This window comes from Chelonia mydas, chromosome 1 (genome assembly GCF_015237465.2).
Source record: "Chelonia mydas isolate rCheMyd1 chromosome 1, rCheMyd1.pri.v2, whole genome shotgun sequence".
Taxonomy (NCBI): domain Eukaryota; kingdom Metazoa; phylum Chordata; order Testudines; family Cheloniidae; genus Chelonia; species Chelonia mydas.
In genome coordinates, this window is record NC_057849.1 from 25067037 (window position 1) to 25082282 (window position 15246).

At 46.5% G+C, this 15246-nt stretch overlaps 1 protein-coding gene across 1 annotated transcript in view; it reads left to right on the forward strand.

Annotated features, from left to right (window-relative positions):
- Positions 1-6350: 6350 nt before the first annotated feature.
- LOC102934118 (putative N-acetylated-alpha-linked acidic dipeptidase) overlaps positions 6351-15246 on the forward strand; it is a 51602-nt gene continuing 42706 nt past the window's right edge. Inside the window, exons 1-4 of the mRNA XM_037889548.2 lie at positions 6351-6716; positions 8779-8887; positions 12879-13065; positions 14603-14704. Of these exons, the coding sequence (XP_037745476.1) occupies positions 6599-6716; positions 8779-8887; positions 12879-13065; positions 14603-14704 (516 nt within the window). The 5' untranslated portion in view covers positions 6351-6598. The remainder of the gene's footprint in view (positions 6717-8778; positions 8888-12878; positions 13066-14602; positions 14705-15246) is intronic.

Consider the following 15246-nt stretch of genomic DNA (forward strand, 5'->3'; position numbering starts at 1 on the left):
ATACACACTGTAAGGAGAGCGATCAGGTAAGGTGAGCTATTACCGGCAGGAGAGCTGGTGGGGGGGGAGGGAACCTTTTGTAGTGATAATCAAGGTGGGCCATTTCCAGCAGTTGACAAGAACGTCTGAGGAACAGTGGGGGGGGGGGTGGGAAGGGGTTCCTCAGACGTTCTTGTCAACTGCTGGAAATGGCCCACCTTGATTATCACTACAAAAGGTTACCCCCCGCCCCGCCCCCAGCTCTACTGCTGGTAATAGCTCACCTTACCTGATCACTCTCGTTACAGTCTGTATGGTAACACCCATTGTTTCATGTTCTCTGTGTATATAAATCTCCCCACTGTATTTTCCACTACATGCGTCCGATGAAGTGAGCTGTAGCTCACGAAAGCTTATGCTCAAATAAATTGGTTAGTCTCTAAGGTGCCACAAGTCCTCCTTTTCCTTTGTCTGTTGTTGGTGTTCTCTGGGGAAGAGGGGAACAGGGCAGCAATTATGCTATGAGAAGCTTTAAACTAGGAATGAAAAATCATCAGATTATGCCTAGAACTACTTATTTGAAACCCCCAGATGTGTAAGTGGATCAGAAAAGTTTAGAAAGTTGTGATTAGGTTTAATTCTGTTTATTTCTTATGGCTAGTGGACTCCTCTGTGCTAACCCAAATGCTTTTGTTTTGCTTGTGACCTTTAAGCTGGACCTCAAGAAGGTTATTCTTGATGTTTAATTTTTGTAAGTGGGATTTTTAAATCTAGCAAAAGCCTAAGATTCAGACGTATTTTCCTCCTTTTTGTTTTTAATAAAATTTACCTTTTTTAAGAACAGGATTGGAGTTTTGGTGTCCTAGGAGGTTTGTGCACATGTTGTTTAATTAGGTGGTGGCAACAGCTGATTTCCTTTGTTTTTCTTTCTCAGCTCTTCCCCGGAGGGGAGTGAAAGGGCTTGAGAGTACCCTACAGGAAGGAATTTCCAAGTGCACCTTCCTGGGTCGCAGGGGTGGTTTTTTTTGCACTTGGGTGGTGGCAGCATCTACCCATCCAAGATCAGAGAAAAGCTGTACTTTGGGAGTTTAATACAAGCCTGGAGTGGCCAATTTTATTTTTTAGAATCCATGCAGGCTCCCACCTTCTGCACTCGAAGTGCCAGAGTGGGGAATCAGCCCTGACAGCAGCCAATGGGAACTATGCTCCTAAATCACTAAGTGCTAATCCACAAAGAGTCTTAGGCACTAAAGTGGTCGTTAGGCACTGAAGTCCAACATTTAGGAGCCAATGAGATCCCCCAAACCCATACTCAGCTGCCGCTTATCCATTTAGGTACCTAAATTCCGTAGGCACTTGTTTCCACTGGTAAAGTCCTGTAGGCGCTAATGTTTCTGCCAGGAGGCATGCACAAAACTGTCAAGCTGTTTGGCACCCTAGCTCATGCCTAGATTCACAAACTAGGCATTTCCCCACCTATTTCACACACAAGCCACACAAAAGATGTGTGTGTGTGTGTTTATATCCAATAGCCAGGGCACTCCTCTGAGAGACCCAGGATCAAGCCCCTGCTCCAAATCAGACTCAGCAAGGATTCAGACCTGGGTCTCCCACAGTCCAGGCAAGCACCTTGGGTATTCTGGCCTGGGTCTCTCTCACTCTTTCCTGTTGAAGCTGTTCCACTCCGTATAAATAATTCACTATTCATTAGGGCAGAGAGAGAATGTCTGTACAGCCCCTGGGATGGGAAGACCTAGCTTCAAGTCCCTCCTCCAAATCAGGCACAGCTTGGATTTGAAAACAGGTATCCTACATCCCAGTTGAGTGTCCTGACTATAATGGTGTGGGGCCTCTCTCTTTTTTTCAGGGGGTGGGGGTGGGGAGAAAGGACTGACCTGACTTAGTCTCCTAATTCCAGGAGAGGGTTCATAGCTGTGAACCCCAAGTGGAGAGACGTACCTCCCTTCACCCCAGAGTTAGGCACCGACTACCTTTGAGGAGTGGGGCTTAGGCATTCCTTTTGGCATTTCCTGTTGGCTAGCTCAGCTTGCTGTCTTCAGAGAATCCCAGTCTTAGGCACCTAATTCTCCTGTGGGAGCCTGGGCATCTTCCTTGGGGCTGTGGATCCACTAGGCAGCAGGGCACCTAAGCACTAGGTGTTGCAATGATGAGTCTACATCCTATGGACAGATTGATTCCCCCCCCCCTGCCAGGAGCTTACAACCTAGGTTGAAAATACATCAGGAAAGGGATATGGAGTGAAAAAACCTGCAAGTAAAAAAAAAAAGTCACAAGTTGCTTCAGTGCCTTCTGTTGGACAGGTACAAAATGGGAGGTGGGTGGCTCAAATTTGGTTGAGGAAGGGTAGGAGTATGCGTCCCCTACATTTCATTTCCTGCTGTCCTATTGACACCATCTCTATACACCTCCGTTAACTCATCCACAAAGCATGTAACAATAACCTATCTCCCAGAAGAATTGTCAGGTTTAATTAATGGGCTCTTTAGGATAATACTTGGCACTTACAGTGCTTTACATTTACAAAGTAAATTTAATCTTCACAACACTCCTGGGAGATGGGAAAATACTTGCCTTTTTATACACAGGGATACACGGCTAGCTGCTGATCCTGACTGCAGGTTAATGGTAGTACATTACTTCATAAATTGCCCACAGAAGTAAATGGAACTACTTCAGAAACTACAATTCAGACATAGACAACAAAAACAAACTCACAGCCTCTTCAGCTGACTTGTTTGTGAGGGCAGAATTAACCTTTCCAGGCTCCCAAAACAACCTCTTGTCTCCACACCTGGCAGCCGATAGAGGGTATGTCTACGCTGCAGTTAGAACCCTGGACTGGCCTCTGCCAGCTGACTCGGGCTTGCAGGGCTCAGTTTAGGGGCTATTTAAATGCAGGGTAGACATACCTTTACTCTTCCTTAAATGGGCTGCAGGCAGGCGAACCCTAGGCTTTTCTATTAACCTTGGCCTTTCTGTGGAGGAATTCTAGAGCGTCTTGCATTAGTCACCATCACCAGTTTAGCTCTGGAACTCCAATGGGTGGTACACTCCATCAGAGAGCCCCCACAGAGCAAAGATTCGTGAACTTTATTCAGAGTAAATCAATGCAATAACATGCTCATAGCCACAAACTCTACCAGAGATTAAACTAGAAACTCTGCAGCCACTGCAAAGGAAAATTGCAGACTTTTAATTAATTAATTAATTCCCTATATATGTTATATTATCTGTCTGAGGAGCACCTAGTGCAATGGGGGTCCCAGTCTATGACTAGGCTCCTAGATACTACTGTAATACAAATAAACAAATAATAGAATTAACCAGAAGTGGTTTTATTTGTACCAGGGAAAACTGCATCATGCCAATGACACCAGACTGAATGATCCCAGCTAAGAGATTATCTGTGTCCTGCATCTTAACAGACAGCAGGGTTTTTTGCCCTTCAAACTACTCAAGTTGGAAAAAATAAAGAGAAAAAAAGTCATTCTGCCTCCACCTCCATGTTTCACTAACAAATTAGAATAGCTGGTAGAGACTCCTCTTAGATCGCAGGTGGAGAAGAAATATTAACTTCCCTCATTCTTGTGCCAGTTCCACCTATCCAAATTATCTGTATGGTTTCACATGTGAACTCTATTATCCTGAGTGTAATATATCACTTTTGTACTTACATAACACCTTCTGCTTATGAGCCTCAAAGTGCAAGACAAATATTATTGAATTAAGCTCATAATGCCCCTGTGTTCTACTTATTTTGTTTATTCAGACTTGGTCACTGCACCTGTCTATGGCTCTAGACGCATTACAAAATTTGATATAAAACTGCTTCAATGCAATATTAGCACCGGGCCCACAAACAGGCCTGTAGATCATTTGAGAAAACACACAGACCTGACAACCCCAGGCAACATCCAGAATCCGGCTTCTCCTCCATCAAATTACCCCACTTTACATGATCTGGGAGTGTTTGTCTAGACCATTGAAACACCCTGGTCTGCATAAGGGCAATATTTAATGCACTTGCGTCCTTGTGGCTTTTGTATAGTGAGAGCCTGATCCCACTGAGTTCACTGGGAACAGGACCAAAACCTGACTACAGTGGGGAGATTTATACAGTGCTCCTGAGAACCTTGCAATATCACAGCAAGTGAAGCTTTACTGTTTTGTGCTAGTTTTCTCAGAGTGCTGGGACAGGTGACAGCCCTACAACTGTTCCTCCCGGAAATTTCCCAAACCATTGGCTGCAAGATCCCCTTTGCCAGGGATTGGCTGTGTCCACATGTCTCAAACTGGTGGAATGGAATGCGTAAGATTTCAAAACAATTAATGGATCTTAAGAGCTGTGAAGAGAACACAGCAGTGCTGTCTCTCGGTCTGTCCTCGGTCCACTGGTCTGCAGCTGTTCCAGTGTAAAACAGCTTTCTTCTTCTTGAGGGTTGGAGCTCAGTAAATCAGACAGTGGAGGATACTTCTAAAAGAGAATGGAGCTATGAGGGTGAGAATGTTATGATATCTGAAATCACAGTCCCCAAACATGAGGTGTTGAGTGAGGAACACAGCTGCAACTACCCAGATTTTCACATAGCTTGAGTCCCAGCTTATTCCCCTTTATTTACCAGGGACTATACCCCGTATGGAACTCCATATCGTACACAGAGACATATAACCCTAGGGGGTGTGGGACCCGGGACTTAGGCCCTTAGTTTCTAATCTGCCGGGAGTGCTTCTCCCCCAAAGTCCACCCAGGTCTCACCCCCACTCCACTCCTTCCCCCGTGGCTCCACCCCCTTCGCGCCTCTTCCCGCCCCGCCTCGTTTCACCCCTCCCCCGAGTATGCTGGGCCCTCGCTCCTCTCCCCTTCCCCGCAGAGCCTCCTGACACCGCGAAACAGCTGATCCGCAGCAGGCAATAGGCGCTGAGAGGGAGGGGGAGGCACTAATCAGCGGGGCCCGCCAGCAGGCAGAAGACACTGGGGGGAGGGGGAGATTCTGGTAGGGAGGCTCCTCTTTGCCCCCCTGCCCACCTGCCGCTGGCCTCCCCACCCGCCTCCTCACAATTTTATCGAAGCACAGGGCCCCCAAAGCGCGGTGCCTGGGACGGTCGCCCCGATTCGCCATACCCAAGGGACGGCTCTGCACGTTACAGCCCATTAATATACTGCAAGTAAATTTATGACAATGAGAAAACAAAGAGAACATAAGAACAAAAGAATGGCCATACTGGGTCAGACCAAAAGTCTGTCTAGCCCAGTATCCTGTTTTCCAGCAGTGGCCAGTGCCGGGAGCTCCAGAGGCAATGAACAGGACAGTCAATCATCAAGTGATCCATCCTCTGTCGCCCATTCCCAGCTTCTGGCAAACAAAGGCTAGGTGGGGGTGGGCAAACTACAGCCCGCGGGCCGTGTCCAGCACATCAGATGTTTTAATCCAGCCCTCAAGCTCCAGCCGGGGAGCGGTGTCGGTGGCTTTCCACACGGCTCCCGGAAGCAGCAGTATGTCCCCGCTCCGGCTCCTATGCATAGGGTCAGCCAGAAGGCTACGCACACTGCCCTCGCCCCAAGCGCCGCTCCCTGCAGCTCCCATTGGCTGCAGTTGCTGGCCAAGGGGAGCTGCGGGGGCTGGCTCTTGGGGTAGGGGCACTGTGCGGAGCCCTCTGGCAGCCCCTACGCATCCACGCAGGAGCCGGAGTGGGGCATGCTGCTGCTTCAGAGAGCTGCAGGAGCGTCTGGCCACGCCTCCACAAACGAGCCGAGGGGGGACATGCCGTTGTTTCTGGGAGCTGCTTGAGGTAAGCACCAACCAGAGCCTGCACCCCTAATTCCTCCTCCCCATGCCCCAAGTCCCTGCCACAGCCCTGATCCCCCTCCTGCCCTCTGAACCCCTTGGTCCCAGCCCAGAGCACCCTCCTCCACTCCAAATCCCTCATCCCCAGCCCCACCCCAGAGCCTGCACCCCCAGCCTGATCCCTCAACCCCCCCAGTCCCCAATTTCGTGAGCATTCATGGCCCACCATACAATTTCTGTACCCAGACACCATCCCTGCCCATCCTGGCTAATAGCCATTGATGGACCACCTATCCTCCAGGAATTTATCTAGAGGCAGAAATGAAGCCTGTCTGAGTAGACAGACAGACATAAACAAGTGGGATGTGAGCAAACAGGTAAAAGGAGGGGAAGTGGGGTATGTAAAACGAGGGATCTGTAGAAAGAGCCGCTCAGCCACGCTAGCTTCACACAACGACACCCCCAAACCCTATTCAGATCATCTTCTCCCTCTCCCGCATGTCGGTCTCCCGGCTTCTTTTCAATTCGCAAGAGGCAGAAGCTGCAAAGTCTGGCTCAGGATCCGGACCGTCCCAAGGGCCTTTGAGTCGGGGAGGGGCTGATCTGAAACACGTTGCAAAGTCCTGCTCCCCCTAAGAGGCCGGAGACTTGCGGGGCTGCCCCCAGGGAGGCGCCGTAGCCCGGAATCCCCCTTCCCTGCCTGCGGGAGCGAACCGGACTTCGCCCCGGCGCGGCGCGGGCTGGGGGCCAGCGGCAGCGCCCCGCCCAGGGCCGGGTCGCCGGGCGGCGCAGAGCGGCCAGACCGGGCCAGCATGTGGGCCGCGCTCCGGAGCGGCGCCGAGCGGACCTCGCCGCGGGGCAGCCGGGGTCGCGTTTGGGCCCTGAGCCTGGGGGTGGCGGCCGCGCTGCTCCTGCTCGGCTTCCTCATCGGTACTGTGCCAAGCAGCGGGCTCGCCAGCCTGGGCGGCTCTGCTTTCCCGGCCCGGGGCGAGCTCGGGGCCCGGCGGTGGGGTGGGGTGGGGTGGGGAGGAGGGCTCTGGCTGGGATAAAGGGGGTGGGGGCCCACACAGGGAGTGAGCCCCTTTGCATCGGGTGAGGTTTGTTTGCGCTTCTCTAGGCCAGTGGTTTTCAAACTTTTTTTTTCTGGCGACCCAGTTGAAGAAAATGGTTGATGCCCCGCTGGGCATGACGGGTTTGGGGTGTGGGAGGGGTTGGGGTGCGGGGGGTGAGGGCTGCGGGGTGGGGCTGGGAACGAGGGTTCAGGGTGTGAGAGGGGGCTCAGGGCTGGGGCAGGGGGTTGGGGTGCGGGAGGGGGGCAGGGCTCTGGGCTGGGGGTGCAGGCTCTTGGGTGGGGCCGGGGATGAGGAGTTTGGGGTGCAGGAAGGGGCTTCGGGCTTGAGGGGGGGCTATGGCTGGAGCAGTGGGGTTCGGACGCAGGCTTACCTCCGGTGGCTCCTGGTCAGCAGCGCAGCCTGGGTGCAGAGCAGGCTTCCCACCTGTCCTGGCACCGCGGACTGCGCTGCGTCCCGGAAGCGGCCAGCAGCAGGTCCGGCTCCTAGGTGGAGGTACACAAGTGGCCCTGCACGGTTCTCCCTCAACAGGCACCGTCCCCCCAGCTGCCACTGACCGATTCCTGGCCATTGGGAGTGTGGAGCCAGTGCTCAGGGCAGGGACAGTGCGCAGAGCCTCATGGCCCTCCTGCCCAGGAGCTGGACCTGCTGCTGGCCACTTCTGTGGCGCAGCGCGGTGTCAGAACAGGTAGGTACTAGCCTACCTTAGCTGGGCAGCACTGTCATTGGGACTTCTAACGGCTCAGTCAGTGGTGCTGACCAGAGCCTCTGCAACCCAATGTCTTACATTCCACGACTCAGTACTGGGTTGCGACCCGCAGTTTGAAAACCACTGCTCTAGGAGAGCAAGCCTGCTCCACTTTGCTGTCGCTCACTGTGGGGTAAAGTGCCCTGTACAACACCCTGGACCACGGCAGCCAGATCAGCCCCTGATTCGCAGCAACTGAGCTCACAAGCAAGCATGTTGGGGGGGGGGGGGGGGGGGAGGGAATTGGTGTTTAAATGGAGAGTTTTAGGTGTGATTGTTTTACACGTTTACTGGGGAGAGGAATAGCGCAGAGAGGGCCAGAACAAAAGACAGAAGAGAGACACGCACTGAAAGAATGAGAGACACACACTGAAACAAAGAGCCCCAGATGAATAGCCACAGACTGGCTGCTAGAGAGCACTCGCTTTTTCCCTTGGAGGGAGGTTTTTCTTTTAACTCCTCATCTTCCCCACCACTGAACTGAGCATTTTCCATCAGAGACTTCCCTTTCCCCCCATTTCCACAGGTTAAAAGGGAGCAGTAATGGAAAAAGGTATAAGAAAAGGCCCCAAAAGCCCTACCTTTAATCTTGGGGGAGTGTCTGTCGTTTATTCATGGTTTGTGTCCCTAGAAAGCCTTAGCTGAATTATTTTCAGAAATATCAGAAGCAAAACAATCATTACAACAGTTAACTTTTGTTTAAGGAGACATTATAATAACAGATTTTTCATAGGACAGACATTTGGAGTATGCAGAGACCAAAGTCACAGGGATTTACATGTCACTCCATGAACTTGGAACCCACGTCCTTTGCTTCTGTGCGTCTTTCTAAAGATGTTGTCTTTCTGCTGAGATGAATTGAACCAACATGCATTAAGGCGATTAGTCATTTGGTGGCCTGGTGCTTATTGGACAGTAGATGGAACTCTTCAAAATCCACAGTCAAGTAGGGTTGCATTCCGTCTATCTTATCTATCCAGGCTATAAGCTCTCTTACTTTGTGTTGGCTCAATGTCTTGCACATCAGACTTTGATCTTGGTTGGGTCCTCTAAACACTAGTATAATAAAATCAACAATAAAAGGCATGATAAAACCTTGATGTGATACTGAAGGATATTGTCATGGGCCATAGAAATAATGTTTTCTTAGTGCTCTTATCATTGTATTTTGCAGGCTGGTTTACAAAACCTACTGATGAGGTAACAGCCACTAATTCTCATGAAAAGGTGAAGAAGGCATTTATGGCTGAAATGAAAGCTGAAAACATCAAGCAGTTTCTATAGTAAGTGAAGTCTGTACTTATCTATCCACAACATTCATCTATGATCAACTAGTACAATGACTAGGTTTGTGAACAGACTTCGGGTTATAGCCTGTGTCTAAAATACCCATGTGAGTCATATTTGACAGTGGAGCGCATCACAGGTCATCCTGTTGCTTCTTAACTTCTGTGGAAAACAGTGGTCCCTCTACAGAGAGCAAGGACCAATGATTTCAGAGTGGTCAGACCCTCACTCTGTGCTTCTCTGGTGTGGTAATCAGTTTAAGAGGACTCAGAGGTCAAGGCTGTCACCCCATCACAGCCCAGCCTTCCCCACTGCAGCCAGGTTCCATTTGCAGGGGAGTGTTTACCGTGCATCAATTTTCAGGCAATACTCTGACTTCAAAGGGAGATATACAAGTGGATCGGGGACCTAAATCAGGAGTGACTCCACTGAAATTAGCGGAGTTACACCAGTGTAAATGGGAGGAGAACCAGGCAGCAGGTCCTTGCCTTCCAGACTATTTGCAGGTTAGCCTCCTACCTGTCTGCCCTTGTCTCCTACTCACATTTGCTATGTCCAGTCACATGTCCTTTTTATTTTCGTCTGCCACTCTTACTCTGGCGACGCCTTCCATGTGGACCCTATGTCTGGAATCTCCTCTCTGACATGCCTTTAAGATCTACTCCTTTGTGATGAGAATAATTTATATGGGAATCTGGAGATGGGGTAGATACCAGCTGGTCAATTTAAAATCTGACCAATTACCGCAAAATATATCTGTGGTTCTCACGCCTTCAAGTTCCTTCTTAAGGATACATTTAATCCAAAAGGCTTATTCCACTCACCCATCCCAAAGCATGTTAACTAGGAGGGTAGGCCCAGATTGTCTGTGGTATTTAGGCACTTAGCTCCCACTGATTTCAGATTTGAGGATCTGGTCCATAATGTTTTAAATAATCTTGTCTTGTTTTAAAGCCCAGCTGGAAGGCTGTTAGCATCTCCTGAAAATTCAGACAATGGTACAAGGGGGTGGGGGGAGCACAGATTTAAAAAAAAACAACACCCCATAATAGTCCTTAATTTCCATAATTTATTCTAGAAACTTTAATTAGGGAAAAGTTGAGACATATTTAGTAATGTATATGACGTGGTTGGGTAAATTTATTAGTAGTCTCTTAATGGAGTCCAGCATTTGTTAGAAGCTATTATTAATTCCAGTCAGGAACAGACCAGAGACCTCTGTTTATTGCTAGTAATTAACTTTCAGTGTAAAAAAGTATCGGTGATTTAGGGATTCTGCCTTACATATAACTCCCAACCTTTTAAAAAACACATGGTTGTGCCTGGGTGGAAATGTTCTTAGAAAAACAATCTCACTGGATGAGATCATGGCAAGTCCACTGATTTAATGTTAAATGCATTTGCCACAAACCATTGCAATTATTAAATTACCCTGGACTAAATAAGCTCAGGCTAAAGGCCCAGGATTGTATCGGAAATAAAATTTTAACCCAGGATTTGGTTATTACCAAAGTAAGATGGTTGCTAAACATTCTTGCGGTGGGATTGCTTTATGCCATCAGAACTCCCTGTCTCTATGCCTAACATTGCTGCCTCAGCTTTTGAAACACAGGCAGCTCTGAGGTCGGCTACAGCAGGAACACAACAGTAATACTGAACAGCAGATTGGTGCAGGAAATGAACCCAACATCCAATAAAAACAGCAAAGGGAATATAAGGATGGAGAATTCAATTACTGTGTTTGAAATGGATCATAGCCAGGAGGATCCTGGGAGTTAAACGTTCCCAACTCTAATGAAAAATGCCACTCTCTCTTTAATGACCACAAATGGTCCGAGCCTCAGTTCTGCATGTCACCTCCACCAGAACAGTTGCTCCAACACCATGTTAGGACATGGGCTTAATATTTACTCAGGGAATATTGGGTTATCCACAGACATTCTTTGTAAAAGTAGAGGAACACAGGTCTGCCAGAGTGCTCACTTTGCCAGCTCTGTTCTCATTGATCTAAGAAGCAAGGGTCAAAGTTGTTCTCAATCATATCTCTGTAGTTCACATAATATTACATGACTGAGTCATATAGTGACTCTAGGGCTTGGCTAGTAACTGCTCTCTGTAAAAGTTGCATTGCCTGATCTTCACCAGAGTGCTGGAGTATCAGGAATTCTCCCCAGGTTAGGGCTCAGATGCCACTGTACACAAGGGTGCCCTAAATGTGGCAGATGGAATGTACTTACACATACATAATCTAGTATTTTCAAAAAGCAATATCAGTGTAATGAAAAAAGTAAGTATTTAATTAAGTGATGTAAAACAAAGGAAGCACTAGATACATATGCACATTGGTAGGCAGCCTCCCAGACTACCATATTTTTGTAAAGGTTAAATAAACACTACATTTAATTCAGATGTTACATCGGTAACATTTGCAAGACAGGAGGAAAAGCTACAGTCCTTTCAGTTTAGTGGACTGATCTGAGGTCTCATGTCCTTTGTCTGCATCCAAAAAAAAGCTTAAGGCAGGCAGCATGACACTATCTTCAAAGGCAGTGAGGAGAGCAGAACTGTTTGAACTGGTTACTTAGGGTAAAAATGTCTGAAGTGCCTAAGTCTCTTAGAACTTAAAGTCCCATTTTCAAAAATGACTTAGGTTCCTAACTTTCATTGAAAGTTAATTGGAGTTAGGCTCCTAAGGACCAGATTTTTAAAGGCATTTAAGCCCCTGAAAGTCCAGACAGGATTTTCAAAAGTGCCTAGGCACCTAATTCCAGTGAAATCAGTGGGAGGTAGACATCTAGGTGCTTTTGAAAAATCCCACTAGGCATGTATGTGCATCTTTAGGTGCCTAAAGACCTTCAATATTTTGGCCTCAGTCATTTGAAAATGGAACTGTTTGTGAATCGCTATCAAGCTGATAGTGATTTCTTCAAATGGATTTGTTATAAATACTGGCCAAATAAATATCTGGATACTTGTATCACCCCCCTCACCATAGTATCTGAGTGCCTCACAAACAGTAGATGAGTTTGTACCCACAGCCCCACTGTGAGCTATGGAAGTGTTTTTCCCATTATACAGCTAGAAAACTGAGGTTAAGTGACTTGCCCAAGCTCATATAGGAAGTCTGTAGCAGAGCTAATGTCTCTTTCCATTGCCCTAACCACAAAGCCATCCTTCCTCAATAGTCTCCATAAATAATATTTCAGAACTATGGTTGTTCACAACCTTTTTTCAGACTGTTCATTCTGTCTATTCGTTGTTCATTATTCATGATATGCGATGGGTCAGCTAGGTCACAAGGTACTGTTTTTTTATCTCTGATTGGATGACTGAATCTTTTTAAAGAGGCAAATAGCAATAATCAACTTACAGGCTAAATTTTTTTTGGACAAATAATCATTTGTGCCAAAATTCATTAAGACTTGGGAAGAACATCATGAATATTGCATATCATATGGCCCCATGAACAGTCGCAAATCAAATATAGAGATCAGATTTTCAGTAAATTAGTAAATCAGTGTTTCTTCAGTGTTTGGCTGTAGTACAGGGGAATAATAATAATATCTAGTTCTTATCAGTAGATCTCCAAGTGCTTTACAAATGAGGTCAATATCATTATCGCTGTTTTAGAGATGGTGAAACTGAGTCACAGAGTGGTGAAGGCCTCATCCAGCAGTCCAATGGTAGAGCTGGGAATAGAAGCCAGGTCTCCTGAATTTCAATGCAGTGATCTATTCACTAGGCAACACAGAAGGGGGCAGTAGTAGTAGTTGAAGGGAAATTGAAGTCTTTGATGTCTATGTTTATAAAACTGACTTAAAACCATAGGTACAGGGATGACAGGGTAGCTGGTTTATTCTGGGTAGTTCTGATGGCTTTTTATATGTTTTAAAATGTACTTGTTTCCAGTTAAATCAAGGTTGCTTCTAATTACAAAGTCCAGTTCCTAGTATTGACTGCTAATAAATGCCCATTTCTTTTCCCCAGTAATTTTACACAGCGTCCTCATCTCGCAGGCACAGATGAGAACCTGCGCCTTGCACAGCAAATCCAAGGCCAGTGGAAGGAATTTGGATTGGATTCGGTTGAGCTGGCTCACTATGACGTCCTGTTGTCCTACCCTAATGAAACGAATCCCAACTACATCTCAATTATTGATGAGCATGGAAATGAGGTAAAGAAGACATCAGGTTTTGCAACTCATATTTGTCTACACAGGGAAGTTAATTTAGATCAGAGTAGGATGTGAATTTAAAGTGGAATAGTTAATCCTTATTAACTCACTCTGTGGATGCTCTTATTCTGGATTAGGAGTGATTTCTTTTGAATTATCTTAGTCCACTGAAGGATTAAATGGATTAAGATAAGATTAAGATAATTCAGAATAAGAGTGTCCACATAGATAATTAATCAGGGTTAGCTCCCCATGTAGACAAACCCTAAGAGGAAAAACTCACTTTCATATACCTTGCGGTAAGAAACTGTGGGTTTGGGGAGGGGAAATCTGTCCTCCACTCTGCCAGTGTTTTATTGTATGAAAATCACGTTGGGCCCAATCCAAAGATCATTGAAGTCAGTGGTAAGAGACTGTCACTGACTTCACCAGGCTTTGGACCAAGACTGAGACCTTAATCTTTTTGTACCTTAATTTTCCCTACTGTATATTGGGGGTGATAACGCTTGCCCATATTTGTAGAATGTATTGAGATCTATGGATGGAAGAAGTATTACATAAATGCTGCTTATTACTGTTTTATTTTACACTGCCACGCCAAATACAAGGAGAAAAGTAATTGTGACAGGTTTCAGAGGAGCAGCCGTGTTAGTCTGTATCTGCAAAAAGAACAGGAATACTTGTGGCATCTTAGAGACTAACAAATTTATTAGAGCATAAGCTTTCTTGGCTACAGCCCACTTCATCGGATACATAAAATGGAACATATAGTAAGAAGATATATATATATACACGCAGAGAAGGTGGAATTATTATCCTGCGGATAATAGCTCATCTTAATTAATTAGCCTCTTACCGTTTGTATGGCAACTTCCACCTTCTCTGTATGTATATATATATCTTCTTACTATATGTTCTATTCTATGCATCCGGTGAAGTGAGCTGTAGCTCACGGAAGCTTATGCTCAAATAAATTTGTTAGTCTCTAAGGTGCCACAAGTCCTCCTGTTCTTTTTTTTAAAAAAATTGTGTTCTGCTTCATTATTCATATACTTACAGTGGAGGTAATTGTGCTGTGTTCAAACTTTGTAGTTCTAAGGGTGGCAGTGTGTGTCTAGGGCTAGAGCGTGGGCCTAAGGCTGTATCTACACAAGCAAAAGCTGGATGTGTAGTTCACCACCAGTGCAGCTCCTTTGCTGGTGGAAGCTGTGGTGTATACAAACCTTAGCCCTTTTTACCACTGTGTTGTCTAACCCTGGGTTGCATGTTGTGCAAAGAGAACCCCATGGGCGGGCCACTGTGCCTGTGCATGTTTTATTGAGGCTCCATGCTCGTGCAGGGTCTACCGATTTAGTTCTCTTTGCAAGATCGGGGCTTAAGCCTGCAACCTGAAGCGCATGCCCAGTAGCTGGGCAGGAGGAACCCTGGGTTAGATAGCAGAACTAGATTAATCTAAACCATAACCATCTGAGAAATATGCCCGTTTGGACTGTGCCTCTTTCTAATATTATGTCTTCTTTTTCTTCTTTCATACTAGATCTTCAATACATCATTATTTGAGCCTCCCCCTCCAGGATATGAGACTGTTACAGACGTTGTGCCACCATACAGTGCCTTCTCAGCCCAAGGGGTACCAGAGGTAAAGAGGTTAGAACTCTGAAATTCCAGGCTCCCAGCCATACACTAGGGTTGCCAGTCTTGACTGGACATATTCCTGGAAGTTTCATTACATGACATAATCTTAAAAGTTTAATCTTTAATTCCTGAAGACTCCTGGACAATGCTGGAGGGTTGGCAACCCTACCCTACACTTATACCATGAGACCACATCATCCCTAAAAAATGTTAGCCCTTGTGTATTGGGAAAATTTTGAATTAGGAAATTATATTTTCCTGCTTAAATTTTGCCCTCTAGCTTCAGTTGGAGATGTTCCTTTGACTCTCTTCCTAAAAAAAAGATGTTTAGTGTTGTTGGCTGCTATATTCCACCCCAGTGATCACTGTAAACTTAGTTTAATGTTTTCAATCTTGGGTAACAAGTCAGGATCCTAAATCCATATTTAGGTATCTAAATAAATAACATTGTTTTCAAAGGTGTTGTGTACCCACAGCTTCCACTGACATCAATAGAAATTCTGAGCTTCAGTATCTCAGAAGATGGCCATATAAACGTGCCATATA